Source organism: Protomyctophum bolini (assembly GCF_963924005.1).
Source record: "Protomyctophum bolini genome assembly, chromosome: 3".
In the NCBI taxonomy this organism is placed as follows: domain Eukaryota; kingdom Metazoa; phylum Chordata; class Actinopteri; order Myctophiformes; family Myctophidae; genus Protomyctophum; species Protomyctophum bolini.
The window spans coordinates 34,954,328-34,977,166 of record NC_137864.1 but is presented as its reverse complement, the minus strand read 5'-3'; the positions used below and the strand labels follow the sequence as shown (position 1 = coordinate 34,977,166).

Sequence of the window (22,839 nt, the reverse complement as noted above, 5' to 3'; positions counted from 1 at the left end):
CAGTTTCCAGCCCTAGTTTGTTCTGCCCCTCTATGCCCAGAAAAGCACAGGGCTCTTTCGGGCAAAGGCTTAGCTAATGGTGAATGACAATAAAAAAGTATTGAATTGAAATGACACAATCCTAAATAAGTGCAACTGCCCAGCACTGGGCAAGTTATGTTTTACCAGACATTTTTTGCAATGTTCCACCAACGCATGGCCTCTAAAAGCCACACTGAGATTTATGACAGTGGAAAGTGGTTTTGCTGTGGCTGAGAAATCCTTACATCAGGAAATGGTCTTACTTTACTACAACACACCAAACAATGTTCTCCCTCTCTCCTTATGACTTCTCTCTACCTGACGATACATCGATACCCCAACTCCAAGGGTCAAATCCTGACTACAATTTACAATTTACAATTGACTAACCCTACACATTGAAATATCCTCTGCGAGCGACTACTCTCTTTCTCTGTCTGTGTGTGTGTGTGTGTGTGTGTGTGTGTGTGTGTGTGTGTCTCTCTCTCTCTCTCTCCCTCACAGACAGAGCTGGTGGAGAACATTCCACAACAGAAAAAGGCCAGGCGGCGTGCACATCCTGAGGAAACAACAGTAACTTCCTGACAAATTAAGCGGCACCAAAGGCTGCTTCAAGTGATAACTGTTGCCACTGCCTGACCACTGAATGGCTGAGGTGGAGCGCCACCTTCATGCCCGCTGCCGCCCACCAGACTGTCCTCGCTCAGCCCTCTGCCCGTTGAGCCACTAGTCAGTTATCTCCTGGTCAGCCGTAGGCGCAGGGAGTCCCAGCAGCCCTCGACAAGGATGGGCCCCCTCCTACTGCTCACCTCCACGCTCCTGTTCTCTTGTAAGGATCCTTCATGTTATAGCTTATCTTAGGAACACTTTTGGGGATTTGGTGGTTTGATGGACTTGTCTTTAACCTCATTTTGTGATTGATGATTTATTTCTCTTCCAATGTCTTCCATTCAGGTGGAAGGGCAGAGCCTCAATGTAAGTAAGATGTCTTCATTTTCAGAATGGCTAAAGTTTTTATGTTCTATGATTACTTTTGTGTTTTTGCTAAACTCTAAAGAAAACAAGTTGTTGTTGTTGTTGTGTAACTGATTGATTGTCATTATAGTTATTTTTCAATGAGAGCAAGCATCATAGTTTAATCATGTACAGTGGTATATCAGTGGTATGCTGGAGTTGAACTGAAGCATTGAAATATTCAAAAATGTTTGTAAGAATTTGATCCATTTTCACTCGGAGTTAAATGGATACGAACGATTGTTACTGTGCGTCATTCAATGGAAACTGGCCTGGCTGTTATCAGTGCTTTTGGGCATCAGATTCTGGCACTGTGGAAAAGCTATGTTGGGTGGTTTTTGGGAACCTGGCTGCTGGTGTGGTCACACGCCTCTCTCTTCTTGTTGGTTGGCACTGTGGTACAATGAGACCACGCCAGAGACAATTCCGTTTGGAGATGGAGGCCTTATCCTAGCCTGGGCCAAATTAGCAGCAGGTCTGTTTTTGTTAAACCTCTATGTTGAGCGACAGCGTTTATAGCGAGTTCATGGTTTTATTCGCTTTTTCCTCATCTTTCTAATTGTGATTTCCATCAGACTGTGGAAGCCTTTAGGGTGCTTTTGTTATTAAATGGTTTAGTAGAAAAAAACGTCTGGGTTTCCGAGGCTAGTAGAAAAGTGGTGTTTATTTAAAGACAGAGCATTGTTATTGAATGTAAATTTTAGTCCAATTCAAGAAAGATGTGTGTAGTGCATTACCCATCATGCACCGTACTTAGATCTGTCATTTGTTTGGTCCCAGCCTAATAGTGACTGCATGACTTCTATGGCCCAAACATTAAGGCCCTGCTACAGTACTTATCAAATGACCCATCATCATTAAAAGCAAGGTTCTCCTGAGTGATGCTGGGTGCGGACCATTTTTCTCTGAAATAGTGAGAGGTCCCCAGAGATGCCTGTTTGTTTAACAAAGTGCCTTTCCTTCCTTTTTTTGGTGGCGTGGGGGGGGGGTGCTTACTACTAGGCCTTTCCTCAGAAAATCTCCCCGTCTGCCCCCAGATTAGTCTTGCAAGATACTAGATTTGTGTACAACATAAACAGTATGGAACATCTGCTTCCTAGCCTGGATGTGACTCGGTGAATTAATCATTTTTGTTTTCACTTGTCTGGGCCTGAATTTTGAGCATTTTGTAACAATTGTAGCACTCTGGATGACTGTGTTTAGGTGCTTGGCAAGGTTCTGCATGTTGATGTTGTGATGAGGCAGGAACAATATAGGCAAAACCTTAAATGTTATACTCCACATGATGGTGTCGCTTCTAGAAAATATCAATTATTTTAGGGCAAGTGACATCAGTGTACTAGTACTACAGAGTATAAATGTACAATAAACAGTCCTGTGAATTATGTTATTGAAATGGAGGTTCTACATTACAAGTTCATATAGGGTTCATATTTTGCAAACTCTTAATAATGTATTCAAACAATCAAAGATGAAGTTGTTAAATGTATTCATGTTTCCTGCTATCCAATATCATACACCGAGATGTCTGATTTTTGTTCTAATAATTAATTATGTCTCGTCCTCAGCATTCACGATCCGAGAAATTGTACTCAGCATTGAGCCCAACACTGAAGTGGCACGGGACACCAACGTCACCGTGAGATGCAAAGCATCCATCGCCGGCAGCGAGCACTCCTTGAGTCGGGCATACACTATCTACAAGGATGGCATTTTGGTCTACACCAAGACCACGAGCAGCTCTGAGGATCTCGTCTACCCACTATACCAGGCCAGGGTGTCAAACACTGGCAAGTACAAGTGTGAGATTGACATTGAGGGCCGGAAAAGTACGAGTGATCCAAAGAAACTCACGGTAACAGGTAAGGTGTTTTTTTATTCTCCTGTTGTTGTCCAGGTTGGTTGTGTTAGTCCTTAAGACTATAGTTGAATACAGATATGTCCCCCCCACCACACACACACACACACACACACACACACACACCCCGGCCCCCTATATGCCAAAATATAGTGTCTGTTCCAGAACTAGAGCCAACTGCAAAATCATGAGTGTTCATTTAACTGAGAGTGTAAAGAACTTTACCAGACCAGTTTTACACACACTGTACAGCCTTACCTTATCTTTCTTTCAAGGCTGAGAGAAACTGCCTAAGCAAGGAAGACAGAGTCATAATAAAGAACATTTCCCAACATTCTTCTCGTTCTCTTCTATTTTAGGACAACAAACAATTGTGAAACAAATCATTCTCAGTCAGAAGAAGAAAACATTAACACGAGTAACAGCCTCTATATATCATAAATATAAATGAGTACGCCTCCCAAGCCAGACAAAGCCAGACAGAATTCTCTGACTCCTGTCTCGTATTCTTCCAATGCATGACAGTCTGTTGATCTTGGTTTATTTTAATATTCATGCAAATTATCTCATGGCCTGGATTGTTTTGGCCGCTTTTAGAACATACAAATAAGTCTATCCATGTTCTATGCCCATTTTCTATGCCATGGGTTTTCAACAGGTGGTCCGTGGACCACTGGTGGTCCGTGAAGGTGTTTCATGTGGTCCCTGACCATGCATTTAGTAATGTAGGAAAGTGAAGATTCATATTTGAATTTATTGTATTGACCACAAGTTGAGAAACAATGCAGTAAATAATCTGGTGACAAATGATGACGCATCGATGTTGTCAGTTACTGGGAAGACGGATGTCAAGAACTTCCACAGAAAGTGAGTTAGAATCTCAAGGGAAACTGTACCGGATTGCCTGGTTGAGTCACCATTATAAGGAAATGTGCCCATAATGAATCTGTTATGGGCTGCTTACTGAGTCATAGAATAAGTTACAATGAACAGCAACATGAGTTTAATATGGAAGTTTAATTTCTTTCCCCCACACCACGACCATATCCCCCCTCCCAACACAACAATGGTCCCCAGGTTGATTCTCAGTCAGGGTGGTCGTCCGACTCGTCCCCAGGTTGATTCTGAGTCAGGGTGGTGGTCCCTGGTTCACATTCAGTTGAAAACCCCTGTTCTATGCCATAGAACATGGATATGCCATGGTATGCCATATAGTTCCACTCAAATATATACATCCAAAATGTGACCACTTAAGCCTGTCATGCAATGGTGTAACACCAACAAAAATAGCCATCATTGATCTGCTATTTTTGGTTGTTAAAAAAAACTAAACATTCTCACAGACCTAAACTATTGTTAAGCACTATAAGTTCTGTCCTCAACCCTGATATCATGTTGAAACATCCACGGACAATCGGACATCTTTGAGAGGTTTCTGAAGTGTTTCACCAAAAAACTGCTAGATAAATGCTCTCTCCTCTCTCTGACACTCTCTTTAATTTAAACCGATGTCTTTGTTGGGACTCGGGATTGAGAACAATGCACATGAAACCCTCCATCTCTCCCATATAATAAATGCAAATACAAGTTATTATAAATTATTGCACTGTCTCTGCATGCTTTTGCTAAAAGAGAAAAAGAAAGAGAAATCACAACCTTGATGATAAATGTTAAAGTAGCTATTAGCCAATTATTATTTTTTAGATACAAATGGTAATTTAAATAGAGAAAATGTTCTTGTCACAATGGCAACCATTCCTCCTGAATACTGGATCCTGGGTCTGTTTCAGGCAGGGTGCAGATCCCTCCACAGCTCTGTAAAGATGACAATTTATTTTATATACTGTTGACTTTTGAGGAAATGCCATTGTACGTATTACTAAACGTTAGTGCTGCCTTGCACACGATATCCTTTTGGCATGATAAGAACAGTGGGTTGGTATTAACCACTTTCAGCCTGATGTCCCATAGGTGGTATTTTGAATCATTTTTGAAATAGACAAAGGACCTAACCCTATATACGGTACTCAGGTGATCAGAGTCCCATAGGGGTGTATACTAGGCCCCTCTATACTAATTATCTTTAGCAAAAAATAACAGATCTACAAGCACACGTTTCAACGCATTGTGAGGTTGTAGATTTTCACCAGTAGTTTTTACCAAAGTTCACCACAGAATAGGGACACTAGGGTTTACACACGCACGCACGTGCACACGCACGCACCACAGCCTTAGTCATGGACAGTGCTTCCTGAGGTGCTCATCAATTTCCTGTAAAAAATAAAATGACCACAAATCCCATATACAGTAGGCCTAATAGTTACTACAGAACACAATTCCTATTCCTGACAACCCCTATTGCAAATGCTTGCTGGCATGAAGGTATACTGTACATTGATTGATATGTTAATATTAAACGTTTAGATCATATAATCAAGTTGTGCGTCAGTGATGAAATTCAGGTTTCTCAAAGTACTTTCTTCAAAGTTGATAAATGCAAATAGCGTCACTATATGAAACACACAAGCCCTTCATATTGTGTCTCGTTGTGTTTTCCCAGGTCTGTCCGTGCCAGTGCTTCACATCAACAAGGGTGTGTTAAGAGAGGGTGAAGAGGTGGCAGCCACATGCACTGCCCCAGAGGAGAACGGATCTATCATCTTCTACTTCTATGCAGACGCGGAAGAGATACGCGAAGCGCGGGTCAACTCCAATACGGTGGAGGTCAGCCTCCGCTTCACTAGTGCGGGCGTCCGCAAACTGCGCTGTGACTACGCTGTTCTGGTCACACCCGACTCCTTCAAATCAAAGGAAAGCAACAATGTCACTGTTTCAGTCAGAGGTGTGTGTTCTGTATAGGAATACTGTATTTATATGGTACATATCGTTGCTGTCCGGGTTAACCTTGTATCGCCATATTTCATATTTACGTTATAGTGTCTGTCACTGTCACACAGAATTAGCCCATGCATCAGGAGCTTGCAGATTTGGCAATCGTTGAATGTTATTAACCCATTCTGAACGGGAACCCATTATGGCGTTAGCATCATGTTATGCTTTAGCTATTGAAAAATAGCAGATCTACAAGCTGCCACGAGCTATGCTCTGCTATTTTAGAAAAACCGAATCTGCGACTGACATAGAAGACATTTTTTTTTAATCTGATCTCAGGTCAGAATGGAAAACTGTCAGGATGTAGAAGACATTTTTAGAATCTGATCTCAGGTCAGAATGGGTTAAGTGAAAGAAAAATCACACCTGTGTGAAGTGAGGGGTGCTCTTATCATCTTACAACATCAATTACAACATACTGTTTGTTTAAGCAACGGGTGCTAATGTTTTTTTTAGTCCTCAAAACAAACATTAGATTTCTCTTTGTCTATGGGGTTTTCTTAAACAAGCATCGCTGAAAAACAAACTAAAAAACAAATTAAAAGCTGTATATAGGAGGGGCTAGCGCCCCTCAAAAAATAGTTAAGGTTTTGTATGGAAGTATGGAATTAGAACCAATTAAAAATTAGTTAACAAGAGACCAGCTCAGTGGCCTTGTGGTGCATGTCTGCCCTGAGATTTGGAGGTCGGGGTTTGATCCCCAGACGGGTCATACCAAAGACTCTGGAAAATGGGACCCAGTGCCTCCCATCAAAGTCCCTGTGACATACTAGCATCATGTCCAGGGCGTGATCAAAGTCCCTGTGACATACTAGCATCATGTCCAGGGCGTGTACTTGTACATCATATCCAGGGGTGTACTTGTATATCAAGCTGCCCTCATGCTACAGAAACAGGATATAGGCTCCTGCTCTACGCTACAGAAACAGGAGATAGGCTCCTGCTCTACGCTACAGAAACAGGAGATAGGCTCCTGGGCTCTACGCTACAGAAACAGGAGATAGGCTCCTGCTCTACGCTACAGAAACAGGAGATAGGCTCCTGGGCTCTACGCTACAGAAACAGGAGATAGGCTCCTGGGCTCTACGCTACAGAAACAGGAGATAGGCTCCTGCTCTACGCTACAGAAACAGGAGATAGGCTCCTGGGCTCTATGCTACAGAAACAGGAGATAGGCTCCTGGGCTCTATGCTACAGAAACAGGAGATAGGCTCCTGGGCTCTACACTACAGAAACAGGAGATAGGCTCCTGGGCTCTACGCTACAGAAACAGGAGATAGGCTCCTGAGCTCTACGCTACAGAAACAGGAGATAGGCTCCTGGGCTCTACGCTACAGAAACAGGAGATAGGCTCCTGGGCTCTATGCTACAGAAACAGGAGATAGGCTCCTGGGCTCTATGCTACAGAAACAGGATATAGGCTCCTGCTCTACGCTACAGAAACAGGATATAGGCTCCTGCCCTTTCGAAAAATAATGCACGACACAGGCGGTTGCCTCTGTTGTTCACAGCTGCATGGCTTGTCATTAAATTACCCATTAACATCTGGGGAGTTGGGCATACTTTGGTTAGACATAGCATTGGTCCGAGGTTGGCGAGGGGTGTGTTAAAACGACCGGATTAAGGTTGGTGAGGGGTGCGTTAAAACGACCGGATTAGGGTTGGTCGCATGCACGACTGTCTGGACCAGTGGTTCTCAAATGGTGTGTCGAGGCATACTTTTGTACTGAAAGACTAGTCCAGGTGTGCCATTTTTGTGACAACCACACATTATTATTGCAATATACAGTATAGAACTATTATTTTTGAAAATATAATAAAATTCTCAAGTTGGCAAATCGAAAACTTCAATGCAATGTATTTTGAGCTTGTAATATAATGAATGAATATATATTTGCCTTAAGTTTTTGAGCCATGTGAAAACCACTGGTTTCCCTTGGAAGTATAGCCGTTTTGGTTGCTTGTAATGTTATTTGGGAATTGAACCGTATTCCAAGCATATTTTAAACTGCTCTGGATAAGAGTGTAAACCATGGTTGTATTTGTTTGTCTCTCAGAACTCCGCATTGTAACTGTTCTTGAGATCAGCCCTGAAGACGACGTTTATGAGGGAGACATGCTGAGTATCTCATGCACCGTCATAGGCTCTGAATACCGCTCGACCGCTGTCAACGACAACCTCTTCCTGCTGCAGGGGAACAATCTGCTTGGCCATGGACAGACCAAGATCAACCATACCATGGTTGTACTAGCCAAACATTCTGGAGACTTTGAGTGCAGATTAGACATGGGCAACATAGCGAAGGTCTCTACAAAAACAGTGTCAGTTACTGGTAAGTGGATTGGAGAAGGATAGCTGTGTGTGTGTGTGTGTGTGTGTGTGTGTGTGTGTGTGTGTGTGTGTGTGTGTGTGTGTGTGTGTGTGTGTGTGTGTGTGTGTGTGTGTGTGTGTGTGTGTGTGTGTGTGTGTGTGTGTGTGTGTGTGTGTGTGTGTGTGTGTGTGTGTGTGTGTGTGTGTGTGTGTGTGTGTGTGTGTGTGTGTGTGTGTGTGTGTGTGTGTGTGTGTGTGTGTGTGTGTGTGCACGCGTGTCTATCTAATCAATTGATTGCTAAAAATAAAATAAAACGTAAATCCTTGTTTCACTCTCCCAGGTGATATTCAATCAGCTGATTTTTATTTTTTTATAATGACTCCACAGAACTGTTTTCAGAGCCCACGCTGACCATGTCTCCCGCTGAGGTGTTTTATGAGGATAAAATCAATCTAACGTGTAAAAGTCAACGCTACGCCTCTGAGAGACTGCATAGAGAGGAAGTGACATATTCCATTGAACCGCTGGAAAGTCGACTGAGTGCACAGAGGGAGGTTGGCGTGTTCACTGGGAAGGCACCTCCATACAGCTTGAACTATACCTGTACGGCAAGAGCCAAGGGTATTTTGAAGTCCAGTAACACCTTGACCGTTAGACCAAAAGGTACGAGTTCTGAAAGCCTCTTTATGTCCCTCGTGCTATTTATTTCTGCACATTATGGAGCTTAAAACGGAATTGTTTAGAATTGAGTTGAGGAACAGTATTGTCGATGAAGTCTAAAGCCCTAACCACACCAAAAGGATAGTTTTTGTCACCGCTCCAAGAGATGGGTCAAATGTGGAGAACAAATTTCACTGCGGTAACGTGTGTGACAAATCGTATGACTTAGACTTTTTCTTTGACTTTTAGCGTTGTCCCTGTGGTGTGATATGTGTGATTCAACACATGGAATTCAATGGCCCAAACCACACCAAAGGGTCGAGACGGTTTTAGCGTTAACCCGTTTGGACCCAAGGAGTTGCATGGTGACCCTTTGCCTTGGTTAGGGCTTTACTGACATAAATTAGACAGCTTTATTCAAATCCCAAGCATATCGTGTAAATCTTCATGAATTGAGTATGAAGGACCCCAGTGAAAACAATCCCGTAGGCTTTCTTGGGTTTAAATTCTACCTTGTATAGAGGGTATGCGCGTGATCATCATCATACCCGTAAGTTATGCGGGAACGTCTATTGAGTGGCAAAAACTACTTTGATACACTTTGGTACATGGTTATAGTTGTGACTGAAATATTTGGTAGATCTGAAAGATTTGTGTCTTGTCTCTCTGTGTCTTCCCTCCAGTTACTGTCTCTATGCCAAAGATATGGGTATCGGAGAATGTTATCCTGGGGAAGCCCTTCAAGGTTCTCTGTCACTCCGAGAGAGGCAGCCTGCCTATACACTACAGCCTATTACGGGGCTATGATGAGCTGAACAAGACCGTCACTGTCCAGCAGCCGGGTGAACCTGCCCAGTTCACTGTCACCATCCACCAACCTAAGGATATTGTCCTATATATGTGTGATGCAAGAAACAACCCAAGGAGGGAAGCCTTTCTCAGCAAAAGACTCTTAGCCACTGTTATAGGTGAATGTAGCCTCATTTCAGATACCACGAGTATAAATTAGGCTTAAGGTCATAGAGTTGTCAGATAAGTCTACAGGCAATGCTTTTTATTTCTTCAGAATTTTCACATGCAATTCAACTTTTTTAAATGGACGTTTAAATGGATGTTGTAGAGTGACAAAGTATGACACAATTAATCACACAAGATGGATGGATATGATTTTATTTTGGAATTAATCACACAAGATGGATGGATGTTTTTATTATGTACAACTAAATTATCTTAATTGTTTCCGCAACAGTCGAGATGTCACATAATAGCGGTGCACTTCATCCGGTTTGATCTGTTCTCGTCTCCTCAGTGCCGTTGTCGGAGCCGTGGCTCACCGTCGTCCCTGACCTGGCCAACATCGCAGAGGGGGATCGTCTCTACCTGATTTGCAGCGTCAAAGGCACGCCGCCTATCACCTTTAAGTGGTATCGCCATGGCAACCCGCAGATGTTGTTCAGTAACATCACAAACCTGAACATCTACGACTACCAGGTGCCCGGGGTGGGCAGCCAGCACAGCGGAAACTACTACTGCGAGGCTTCCAACAATGCTAATAAAGTCCGCAGCCACACGGTTACTATAGAAGGTGAGAGTCATGCGTGTTCATGTGTCCACCAGGCCAAATATACAGTAGGCAAGTGGAGGGTGGGCAGGCTGAATATATGGTGGGCATCCCTGCACGTGCCGCACAAAACATTTGGGGATCTATCTATCTTCTCCTTCTTTGACCAACAGTAACCCAATTTCCATCAGCACCCTGTCGGTTAACAGCACTGATGGCAAATGGTGTTCAGGTGGGTCTAAAATTCTCTAGAAATGCTGGCTACCCAATCTGAAATGATAAATGGTACAAATATTTTATGATACTTTTTATATTATTATTTATATATTACTTTTGATTGGGTGGGATAGACTCACCCCTCCCCCACCCCACCAGAACTGTCCCTATTTTGGATACTTTGTCTAAAAGTCAAAATTTCAATACAGCAATGAGTTGATATAAAAGAAAAAGATAATGCACTTTGTAATTTGTTCTTTTGAGTAGTACTTTTTTTACAGCATGTAAAACAGCATGCACCCCAGTACTAGAGTGACATACAAAGTACAAGATCAAATCACTTATGTAGCATCCAGCTCGGGTATCCCAAGTAGTTTTCCCTGAGGGCCAAATGTGTCATGGATACCAAGCAGAAGGGCAGAACAGGAAGGGGCGTTCCCACTGCTCCAGTGGAAGTTGCTTTGTATGTCCAGATAGTGCTGTTGCTGCTCTTACTATCTTGATTATCGGTGCTGGTGGTAATACTGATAATTTGAAACTGGGATTCTCAAATCCTGTGTTGGTCACACACGAATAAGTTAATAACATGCACTGCTTGAGGTGAAATGCAGATGCATACATAAGCCAGTGGTAGATACTGAAACGTATCTCCTCATCTAGATAGATCTACTGTGAATAGGCAACACGTAATTCGCTAATTGACATTATAACTGAATGTGACTTTATGTAATTGTGATTTGACTTGTGATTTGAGATGTGATCTTTTCTGTGCTACTACTGTATGTCCTCTCTGTAGTGCTCATGGCGATGTGGAAGAAGGGCATGATCGTGGCCTCCTGTCTGCTGGTGGTGGCGGTTCTGGTGCTGCTGTGTGTACTACGTTTCCGGGCCAAGAGAGGTAGAGAGACCTACCACCCTCCGGCAGCAACACTGGCTGCTCATGTCTAACTGTGTATTATGCCTGAAAACCAAAAGAACACCTCGTCTTCCCCGTCTGTTCTTTTCCCCTTCTCACCTTTTCTCTCCTATCATAGGAAAAAAACGAGAAGCGGCAGCTGAACTGTCAGTGTGAGTTGCCTTGTATACCTTGTTTCCTCAGCATAGACAGATAGTTTTCAGCAGGTGCTCAACTGCTCAAAGGGGATTGGATGTATGGCAATCTTGTATAGCGTCACCTTCTTAAACGAACGATATTTTTGGGGCCTAAGTCATAACACTGCCCACCTGTGGTAAAATCGTCCTAAATGAAAAGGATCATGGTGATCGCGCCCCTTTTACTAAAATGGCCTATCTCAAGACAAGAGTGTGACTTATAGTATAGGCCATCATCTTTTCACTTTTTCACATGGTTTTGTGACTTAAGCCAAAACAAACAAAATTGCCTAAGTCAGTAAAGTAAATTGGCCTAAGTCAGGTTTAATCCTATTTTATCCTCTTACTGTACGTTACACAACTGACAGTTATTTTTATGTTAATAGTCATAAATTGTTATAAATGTTTTTGGCGAAATGATTAAGAAATATCATATAGTTTTGTTTTGGATCACTTTTATTTTTTAATTACTTAGGCCATTAGTTTAAGAAGGTGACGGAGGATTTAAGTAGCTAGCTGGTTAAGCATGTTGCTAGCATGTTGGTTCATCAGAACCAACATGCTATTCTGTAGTGAGTATCTAAACTCAGCAGTAGGGTTGGGCGTTAGCACTGCGTTAGGAAATCACAATCACAAACTTTTGCTTCAATTGCGATTAATTAATGATTATTTATTTTTTAAAGATTGAAAATAGCAGATCCACAATCTCACAATGCTTTTCCCTGCGGTGCGATGTGTACTTGTGGATTGGCTACTTTCACTATTTTTGTACGCCACCATTGTCTAAAGTAATCCAGGGTTATAATAATAATAATAATAATAATAATAACAGGGTTCATTGGTTAATCAGACTAATTGATTTAGTCGATTATAAACTATCTATAAAATTATTTGTGTCGATTTGTTGATATATGAGAAAAAATAATAATTTTATAACGTGCTTCTCGATTCTTTGGTTTTAAGTCAGTTATTTGTTTTATATATATATATATATATATGTTTGTTTAATTGTCCAGCCCTAGTGTAGGGGTAGGCTTAGTCTGACAGCATCAAGCGTGCAGCCGTGCACCCAATTTGAAGTGAGCAGTATTTGTCCATTAATGGTCACCTCTCCACTTTACAACCGCCGAAGATGACTTTATTTTCCCCATTCCTCAGAAAGCCTTCGAGCCCTAAATCAGATGACTCTTTAACAATGAGTCTAACCCACGACAGAGAGGTTTATAACGCACCCACAGGTAGTCTAATTTTACTACCTTCTTGTGTGCCTCTGCACTGATGCCATAAGCCATACTTTAACAACCATAAAACCATTTATACTTCATCGTAGAACAAGTATAAATTATGCTTAAGTCACCGGTGCCAGCGAAACAAGCCATAGCATGTTTAGTTTCCATAGCATAGCATGTTTACTTCAAAAGCCATCCATCAACCCATACTCATATGTCACTGATGCATCATTCTAATGTGCATGCATGCGCATCAGGCCATCAGCTATCTTTTGTGTTTTGTGAATGCATTTGTCTATTTAATCCTCAACTTGTTATCAGTATGAATGTATGATGTGCTGTAGTGTGTGTGTGAAAGTTGGAAAGTTTCCTCTGTCTCTTGTGTGCTATCTATCTGTGATTGCTTTTGGGTGTTTTCATGTATGTGTTGCTAAATATGTACACGGTAACACGAGAAAAGAAAAATGGGATGTTCCCAGAGGGCAAAACACTGTGGGTCTCACGGCCAAAGTAAACATTCCGACGTTCAAGGTAGAGTGTTTGTGCAGGAAGTAAAAGGTTGATAGTTGAATTTAGAGTGTTTAGCAGTGCACAGGCTTGTGAGTGACTGCTGAGAGCACTGATTGTCGCCGTCTTGTTCCAGACGCAACGCCACACTATGACCACGCAGAGGGGGGAGTGACCAATGGGACGCGAGATAGTGTGGCATCACTTCCTGCTGACATCAGCAACAGGAGCAGCTACAGTATCCCGGCAACCGTGTAGACTGACAAACCTCGGAGTACGAGAGACTTGAATGACAAATATAACGGCTTCAAAGAAAGACCGCTTTGGGATTAAGAAATGACTGCAACGGCAAACTCAATTTGGAACAGAGAATTCAGATGGCCGTGATAATAGAAGCTTAATTAGCGCAGAAAATAATTACCAAAATGTGGATATGGACATTTTCTTCAATTATAAGTTTGGGGCATGAAAGGACTGTGTCCAAACTCCCACAGTGACCAAGAGGAATGTGTTACTACTGTACATGTCATGTGAACCAGGACCCCATTAGCCTGGGCACCATTTAATTTAGGTATATGATCCTGTCGGAAGCCGATGATAGTCGACAGGCAGGAACAACGGGGCGGCAACTTCCTTTTCCCTCAAACCGATTTTTCTCAATAAAAGCTACAGGCTACGAGAGCTTTTATTGAGAAAAATCGGTTTGAGGGAAAAGGAAGTTGCCGCCCCGTTGTTCCTGCCTGTCGACTACAAAACAATACTACAACATGACGTAACGACATCATCCGCTCCCGACCGGATCATACGGCCTTTTGAAACAGAGACCAGGCTTTCCTCCGAGGTGGTGGAAAGCCTGGTGAGGCGAGGTTAGGACCCCATTGATCTCTCTCCCCTCCTCCTGCAGCCTGAATGGTGTTACAATAATCTGCATTACTTTCTTTGTCCCGTTTCTTCATCTGATTGCATGTCCTTTGTTGACGCAGCTCCTCTTATTTATCTGTTGTGCATTTGACGTTTGTTTATTTGATAAAGGTTTGAATTGTACATACACTTTATATCCATCAGCAGAAATGTGTGTATATATTTTTGGTTGATCTCTTGACTGATTGGAAGAAGCACGTGTAGAATAAAGACGTTGGTTTTATATAGCAGCTTGTCAGTACCTCATTTTGCCCCGGTTACTTTAGGTAGTTACTCAAATGTTTAGCCATGTTTTGTTGCAATGTCTGAATGTACAGAATGTAATATAGCTATGTCTATTTGTATGTACAGTGTATTGTGATTACCATGATAAAGACAGTTTTAACCAGCTTGTGAACTAAAGAATGTGCAGGAAGGACTACCATGAATATTTTTAACAATAGTCTCCAACAGATGTACTATGTGGTGGTGTTGGAAGGAATATTGTCTCAAGGGGCTGGGTCGTGTCGTGGGTGGTTGGGTGGGTGGGTATGTTGGAAATCAGGGAGATAATTTGGTTGTATGCCAGACTAGTTTGAATGCAGGCAGCAGGTGGGGGAAGTTAATAACTTAGACCACTGTTGAACTCCAATTTGAGATTACATTGAGGAATGGGAAGTTGTTTTTGCCAGTCCTTATTGTGTAGCCCTTGTTGAATAAACAGTGGCCTATTGTGCATAAGGCAGCGGAAGATTTGTGGAATATGGCCGAAAAGAATTCAAAATCTCTGCCCCTGTGATTATTTTTCTGGAACTTGGAGCTTGAATCTGTATTGTAGTGAGGCTGGACAGAGCAGTACATATCATGACTCAGCTTGAATCTATGTATTGTAGTGAGGCTGGACAGCAGTACCATGACTCAGCTTGAATCTATGAATTGTAGTGAGGCTGGACAGAGCAGTACATACCATGACTCAGCTTGAATCTATGTATTGTAGTGAGGCTGGACAGCAGTACCATGACTCAGCTTGAATCTATGTATTGTAGTGAGGCTGGACAGCAGTACCATGACTCAGCTTGAATCTACAGTATGTATTGTAGTGAGGCTGGACAGCAGTACCATGACTCAGCTTGAATCTATGTATTGTAGTGAGGCTGGACAGAGCAGTACAAGGTTCAAGGAGCAGTACATGACTCAGCTTGAATCTGCATCTGTCTTGTAGGGAGGGTGGACAGAGCAGCCAGTGTGTGGAGTGAGAGGCCGGCGGATGCAGGTGAGATGCTGAAATTACCTAATGTAACCATTTTATCCAAAGCACCTTACAGTATCACAAGAGCATTTATTACGGGTGGGAAACCCCATTAGTACGAGGTTCCTGTTGAAGGAAACGTGGGAGGGGGGACTTTATTAATTGTTTGTCAAGTCAAGTGACATTAATTTGCTAAATGTTGAAACCCATAACATAGCAAACTGTAAAAATCTATTCTCAAGCTTAAAGAACAGAGTAGAGCAGATGGGCAATTGAGTGTGTGTGCTCTTCTCTGATGGGTTATCTGTTTTGTTAATCTACAGCCAATGAGGAAGAGAGCAGTGCAGCATCCACTGAACCTGATGTAGAATACACTGAGGTGGTGCATCCCCAACCTGCTGATCCTGTGAAAGGTGACACACACACACACACACACACACACACACACACACATACACACACGCACGCACACACAAACACACACACAAACGCTAGTTAAATCTTCATTATTTCTACTACCTACACCAGTCAAGTGGGTTTCCGGAGACCCCCAGGGGTCATTGAGTGGGTTCCTGGGAATGTATATGAACTGACTACTCAGATCATACGTTTCACTTTATCCACTGTTACCTCCACACACACACAGATTAGAGTTAGTACAGAATTCTACTACTGTCTATCTATATGCTAACACCCAAAATCTTCTCTTTTGGGGGTTCCTGGCACAATATGTTTTTCCGTGACCTAATACTAGGGTTACATGTCGTCAATTTCAGGATCCTATTACTCCCTTAATATCCTGCACATTATGCCTTGCCACCATTTTACTTTGCCGTGCCGACATTCCTTGACTGATGATAAGACACATCCTGGGAGGGGCCTAATTGCACATAATTGAGATGTCTTTGGAGTCACTGTAACTGTAGTGATAGGAAGCATCGGTTCATAAACAGGAAGGGTTGAGCTAATTGCCGGGATGGTTTTGATACTAACGCACTTGGTGAGTGGATGCAGTTGTATGGTCGAGGTCCCTGTAGGCTGGAGACGGCATAAATGCTGCTCATGTTTTACGATACTGCTATCACCAACTAAACGTGGACGTTTCTGTTAATGATGAATAAATAAACATGTGTCTATGTTGGCGGATTTCATTGCCTCTTGATGTTCCAGTAGAGTAACCTACTGACTGGTGTTTTTTTTTCTTTTTATCTAACAGTTCCACTGAAAAAAGGCACAGACACAGTGTACAGTGAGCTCCAAACCTCTGCACATGGTGAGCAACAAATATTACTTCTTATGATTTCGTACTAAATGTTGTGACTCCTAGACATCTTTCACTACATGAAAGATGGTTGGCATCCGTATTCTGGGCACGTCATAAAAGGTTAACATTAGGAAAATATTTGTTGATCGACTGAAGCCCTTACATCTACTGTAAAATCCGAGCGGCTATGCAGCATCTTTGCGGCACCGCCAATCCAACCGATATTCTAATATAGAGATCTCTGTTTCTATCAGTCCTATTATGCCCTTATATGGAGCTGACTGATTTGTTTGCGCCTGCCCTGATGCCACGTTGAAGTTAGACAACACACTCCATATTTGGGCGTAGCTGCATTGGGAACTCCTTGGTTTTGGAGTCACAGTGACATGAGCATGACAACGGCCTAATCTAAATGTACGGTTTAAATGAATAAAATTCATGAAATTATACCCTTTTGAAAAGGGGAGAAGTCCGTACAAGAGTACAGTATGCTCTTGCCAGATTACCTAAACCACCCCAGTAGGTGATAATATCCTGTTACAGCTCACAGGAACTTCCTGTTATTGGAACGCAAGCCAGAAGCTGCATGTGTCTTTCGAGCAGCCCGTGGGAGGTATTCAAAGTGAACAAAATAATCCTTGGTTATTGAGTCACGTACTGTATCACTCAACCTCAAATACTGTGATTGATTCAGAGGGCTGATTCAGAGGGCTGATTCAGAGGGCAGTGACTGCACTCATTGGCACTCCCTGCCTTCTGGCTAAAACAATGGCCTCTGCAGCAAAGAAACAACATCACTCAGCAAGGGCAGCCTCGTTCTAAAATGACCAAAGAATAAGGCATGCCATTAGTATGTACAGAAATGAGTGAACAGGACACTGGACATGTGGGCATGTACACGCACGCACGCGCGCGCGCGCACACACACACACACGCACACGCACACGCACACTAGAGTGAACTTGTTTTCTTGTTTCCTTAGATGCTGTTGACCACCATGACTATGTGAGTAATTCTGCATCAACACTTTAATAGATATTCAATATTTTTTTAGAATACTTTGAATACTTTGTTGTATGACAGTGTCTCAAAAAATCTAATCAATTACTGCATGTGCTGTCTATATTGTAAATAATCTAGAAACTCAAAACCTGTCACATTTGTGTTGTGAGCTTGTAGAAAGGCTATATATTTATTTGTAATTCTCGCCTAAAATGACATGCCCAAAATACATACAGTATTAAGCCATGTTAAAATGGGTTAAACCTGTTTGTGGATGTTTTAGTATAATAGTTAAACAAATGAAAGGAATTAACAAGTGCTTGTGACTAAATAATAACTACATTAGATCCATTGGCACACAGGTTCTTTTTTCGAATTCCTGAAAAGTAACAGTTTTGGACGTACAATGGTGATATGAAGCTGTGGTATTTCCCTCCATTGCTCTCCCTGCCAGCCTGGTGGCCACTCACTCACACTCCCTCTCGGAGGGCTGATAGTCCAGCAGCGTGAGAGGAAAATGTGCCTCAGAGTTTCCAGACAAGAACAAAGGGAATTGGGCTGGGGCTTCCTTCCATATCGCTCCATCAAACCAACGCTGTGGACCAGTAAACTATACCTCCAGGTCCATCTTAAAACTGACACGCTGTCCTTGAAGCGTTTCTCAGGACCACCCATCTGACCACTTTAACACGGCAGCCGCGAAAGAAAGGCTGTCGTGTGGGTCGTGTGTATTTTCCTGCTTGGATCCATTGAAATGCGTAGTATCTACTCTTCGTTATAACTCACCTTTTCAAGGTTTAAAAGAAGAAATACCATATATTGTTTTTTCATTCTTTTTTTATTGCGACCAAAGGTTGCAGATTACTATGAAAACCAATATATGGGAATGTCAATGGCCATATTGTGACAGTCTCTTGATAACCAGTGTGGATTCTGCGACGCGAGTCACACTTGCAAATGAACCAAGTTGGTACAACACATGGATCTCCATATGTGGAGCTGACTATCATCACTTGGATCTCCATACCTATATATGAAGATCACGACACTGACCTCATCGAATCCTGGATAGCCAGACATGGTTTGACGTACTAGATCTGCATATATGGAGTAAGCCAGCAACTCTACCCCTTATCCCTAAACTTCTTTGCCTTTTTTTACTATTTTGCAAAACATTTTTAAATAGTTAAAATGGCCATCTACAAGCTCACAATGTGTTAAAGTAGATTGGCTAGTTGAACTATTCAAAAATGTTTTTCGGAATAGTAAAAAAGGCAAAGAAGTTTAGGGATAAGGGGTTTAGCGGTGACGAAAATGGAGCCCTAATAGTTTAACTCCTGCTTCTCAACTGTGCCATATTAAGAAGCTCTGTTGTTTCAGCGCGACCTCTCCTTTTAGGGCGTCTTACTGGTAAGTTATATTATCAATACAATCTTATTTGTTGGCCCACTTGAAATACCCTGATGGCCCACCAGGGCATGGTGTTGTGAGCTCACACTGCTTACTGTGTGACCCTGACCCTACATGACCCTACATGGTGTTATGAGCAGCAGGCACTTCTAACTGGGAGAAGAAAAAAATACAGTTTCACTGAAAATTAGCTACTGTAAGGATGTGACATCATGGTTTATGTTGTCATCCCTGTGTCTCCTCGAAGGAAGAATTGTTGGGAGTTTGATCTGATTAAATCTATAATAAGCCAAAGTAATTACTGGGCATAGTGGGCACAATTTCCCTGCACGCACGCACGCACGCACGCACGCACGCGCACACACACACACACACACACACACACACACACACACACACACACACACACACACACACACATGGCCTACCTCTTGGCCCTTCCCTCTCTGTTTGGTGTCTTCACACGTATAGGGTGGGTGTCCCATTCCTTTTGAGCAACGAGGGGTAGGGTGCATCTTTCTCTCCGTCTACCCTTCTGTTTGTTGTTATAATTGAAGGGTGGGCCCTCTCTCCTTCTGAAATATTACATTGGCCTTTGTGCTTGTAAGAACAAGGAGGCACAAGAATGTGTGCCTCCAGGTAGACACAGGACATTCCACCAGGATGTTCCGGAAGTGTCTTTTTTTTCTTTCCTATTTTTTATAGGTTCACTTTTATTAATGGAATTTTGCATGGACTGCTTGATGAAAGCATTAAGCGTATGCTTTGTGGCCAGGATGAATGATGACATAAATTACTTCTAATTTACTACTAAATTAATGTTTTTAATTCTGATTTATGACTGAGAGTTCATATGCTTTGCAAGTGTGTTGATTATCTCACTAATTACGTATGTTATATTTTGTTGACACGTGAAGTGACTGACTAGTGGGCTGACTGGGGTCTTCTTTCTGTGTCTCATCAGGGTGCAGTAGAGTACGCTGAGTTCAACGGTGACCAACCAGTGAACTTCAATGCTCATCCAGATGTCCACAGCCACCAACACCTCCCTGTGCCTGTTGACTAAAAGCCAGTGGTGGAAGAAAAAAAAGTATTCACATGTTTTTACTTAAGTAAAAGTGTCAATACTACAATGTAGAAATACTCTGTTACAAGTAAGTCTGGACTTAAAACAATACTTGAGTACAAAAGTATTGGTACTTAAAGTACCAAAAGTAGAAAGTACTCATTATGCAGAATGTCCCATTTCACAACTTTTCAAATGCATGAAATCTTTTGAAAATAGCAGATCTACATTTCAGGGCTGAAGTTACTGTATGTTTTGTAATAATATTCCAAATCTAGTAACTAAAGTTTTCAAAGAATTGTAGTGGCTGTGGCATAAAAGTACATTATTTGACATTATGTCAAATGTACATTATGTAGTGAAGTAGAAGTAAAAAGTACTGAAAATCTGAAATACTTCAGTAATACCTCACAATTGTACAATACTTGAGTAAATGTACTTAGTTACTTTACACTTGTCATACAGTCATGTGGAATGACAAAAAACACTAATGCATCAACACTTGTTTCACCCAGGTTTATACTTTCAACTAAATTGTTATCCTGATTTATTGCCTACCTGTTTTCCCCTCAGGTGTCAGTGGTTAAACTGGTACTACTACAATACGACTGGGGTGTAGCAGGCAGTTCAATCTAGTTTCAAGATTCAAGTTGTAGAGGCCAATGAAACACTAGTTTTCTGCAATATGAGTGAGAACCTTCAACAATGACTTTTCACACCTTGTCCTACACCCTATTATTTTGTTTCAGTTCTCTCCACTTTAAAATTTCTTTTAAATCACACTTTTTCTTTCCTGTTCCCACCACCTTATCCATATTGTCACTGTCAAGTGGAAATCTTATGTCCAAAACAATGACGTTTCAGGAAATTGAAAAAAGAACCCATATGTGATCCAATGAATCCAGTGTAGTTATTGTTTAGTCAAAAGCTCTTTGTTAATACTTTTAATACATCTTGTATGATGAAGTAGGGCATTTGCGAATTACTTTTTTCCCCCGGTGTTATGTACCAGTCAGCAATGGGTGTAGAGTAGACTGTAATGTCAGCTGTAAATATTTGTTAACCTATTAAAGGTAACTCACAATCTTGTACTGTCTACAATTTATGATTTCCCATGAGCCACTATCTAGGTTTTATGTTTCCTGGGGCTGTGTAATTATTGAGGCTGGTCTAGACTAGTTTGCTTACTTTACTAGCCTAGATCCCTCTGCTACTGAATGCTGATGTCTATGTTGTCTTGCTTTTGATCTGCATAACTGACTGACTGTAATACTGGATTGAGATGAGGAGACGGAATCACACGCCAAACACTTCTGTTTTCACAGATAGTCTGAGCTGTCAGTATCTCAAGGCCTCTAGCAAGCCCACTTGTACATGAGCACACATTCTCCCCAACCCCTCCTAATGTACACAATAGAATCATGGAATCCTGTATGGCAAACATTCCAGTTGCTCAGCAACCTGGTGAAATGTCTGATCCATAATGTTACATTACATCCTGTCCTGCTGACTTGAAGTATAGGCCATAGGAGGGGAAACAATTTCCAGGTTGGAAATTACGTCTCTTATGTGGCTGTCGTGTTGGCTGAGTTAAAACAACGTAAAATAATCTTTAGTTGGCATGTTTCATGAATTACACATGGAGAACTATTGGACTGAAATTATATTGGACCAGTCTTTGGTTTTATTTGCCCTGTGAATTATTTCTAGCAGCTACCACAAGATGGCAGCATGGCCCCAGGAATGTGAGAATTGTATTGTTATTTTAGTGTAGTTCTGTTTTCTGCAGCCTTGCATATTTCTGCTTGTTCATGGTGCCATCTTGTGGGACTGCAGTGACAAAACAGTTTTGAAACGTTAGTGCCTTTCTTATAATATGAAATGAAAAATACAGGGCAAAGGTTTTTCCTTGACCTCTAGACTAGTGTGCATACAACATTTTACACAGATCTGTGCAGTTATATGATAATATGAAATAAATCCTGTATAGCCTTGGGGGTACTGTTCATCTGAGATTGTGAATGCAATTGACTAATATTTCCCTTTCTTCTCTTCTGTATTTTTGTTCAGACACATAAGATAAGTTGTGGCTTCCCTTTGGACTTACCGGTATTTGCAAAATATTTCGTAATGTAATTGTACATGGCCTGCTAACAGTGAGTGTGCACAATAAATATGATGCTGATAGATTGTGGGATTAGTTTCGGAGTTTCATCTCGCCCCACCTGGTGAAGAGAACTATTCTGTTTGTCTTCTCTAGTCGCTCGCTCCCTCCATCAATGTAGACTAGGATCTACATTGATTCTGCCAGTGTCACTAAACCTTGTGTTTTAATTTCAGGTACTGCAGATAGCAATGCTCAAAGCTCTCATTGCAACTGTTGCAGTGGTACAAGAAGAAGAAGTATTGCAGTGTAAGACAGACAGACACTGTTGTAGACTGTGTGTGTGTGTGTGTGTGTGTGTGTGTGTGTGTGTGTGTGTGTGTGTGTGTGTGTGTGTGTGTGTGTGTGTGTGTGTGTGTGTGTGTGTGTGTGTGTGAGAGAGAGAGACACTTTCATACAATGGGGCATTCATTTCACAGTCT

The 22,839-nt window shown here is 41.9% G+C and overlaps 1 protein-coding gene across 9 annotated transcripts; it reads left to right on the top strand.

Moving 5' to 3' along the window:
• The first annotated feature begins 668 nt into the window (after window positions 1-668).
• On the top strand, window positions 669-22,672 carry pecam1b (platelet and endothelial cell adhesion molecule 1b). Of its 9 annotated transcripts, XM_080760121.1 has the most exons (17): window positions 669-850; window positions 976-996; window positions 2,604-2,897; window positions 5,454-5,735; window positions 7,843-8,118; window positions 8,485-8,760; window positions 9,441-9,725; window positions 10,067-10,342; window positions 11,331-11,432; window positions 11,569-11,602; window positions 12,785-12,864; window positions 15,485-15,535; window positions 15,835-15,924; window positions 16,728-16,784; window positions 17,758-17,780; window positions 20,152-20,277; window positions 22,594-22,672. In XM_080760121.1, the coding sequence occupies exons 1-16, from the start codon at window positions 808-810 to the stop codon at window positions 20,251-20,253; spliced, it is 2,292 nt and encodes a 763-aa protein (XP_080616247.1). In that variant the 5' UTR covers window positions 669-807; the 3' UTR covers window positions 20,254-20,277; window positions 22,594-22,672. The 9 variants fall into 9 exon arrangements, 8 of the variants coding, with proteins under 8 accessions (XP_080616247.1, XP_080616246.1, XP_080616248.1 ...); XM_080760120.1 differs by lacking the exon at window positions 22,594-22,672 and having other exon boundaries at window positions 20,152-21,341; XM_080760122.1 differs by lacking the exons at window positions 11,569-11,602; window positions 12,785-12,864; window positions 22,594-22,672 and having other exon boundaries at window positions 20,152-21,340.
• The last annotated feature ends 167 nt before the right edge of the window (window positions 22,673-22,839 follow it).

Excerpts from the sequence above, each read along its gene's own strand:
- pecam1b (XM_080760121.1), top strand. The coding sequence starts at position 808 with ATGGGCCCCCTCCTACTGCTCACCTCCACGCTCCTGTTCTCTT. Across the intron at positions 8,761-9,440 it reads CTTGACCGTTAGACCAAAAG|TTACTGTCTCTATGCCAAAG; the intron begins GTACGAGTTCTG and ends TCTTCCCTCCAG. Across the intron at positions 16,785-17,757 it reads GCTCCAAACCTCTGCACATG|ATGCTGTTGACCACCATGAC; the intron begins GTGAGCAACAAA and ends TTGTTTCCTTAG.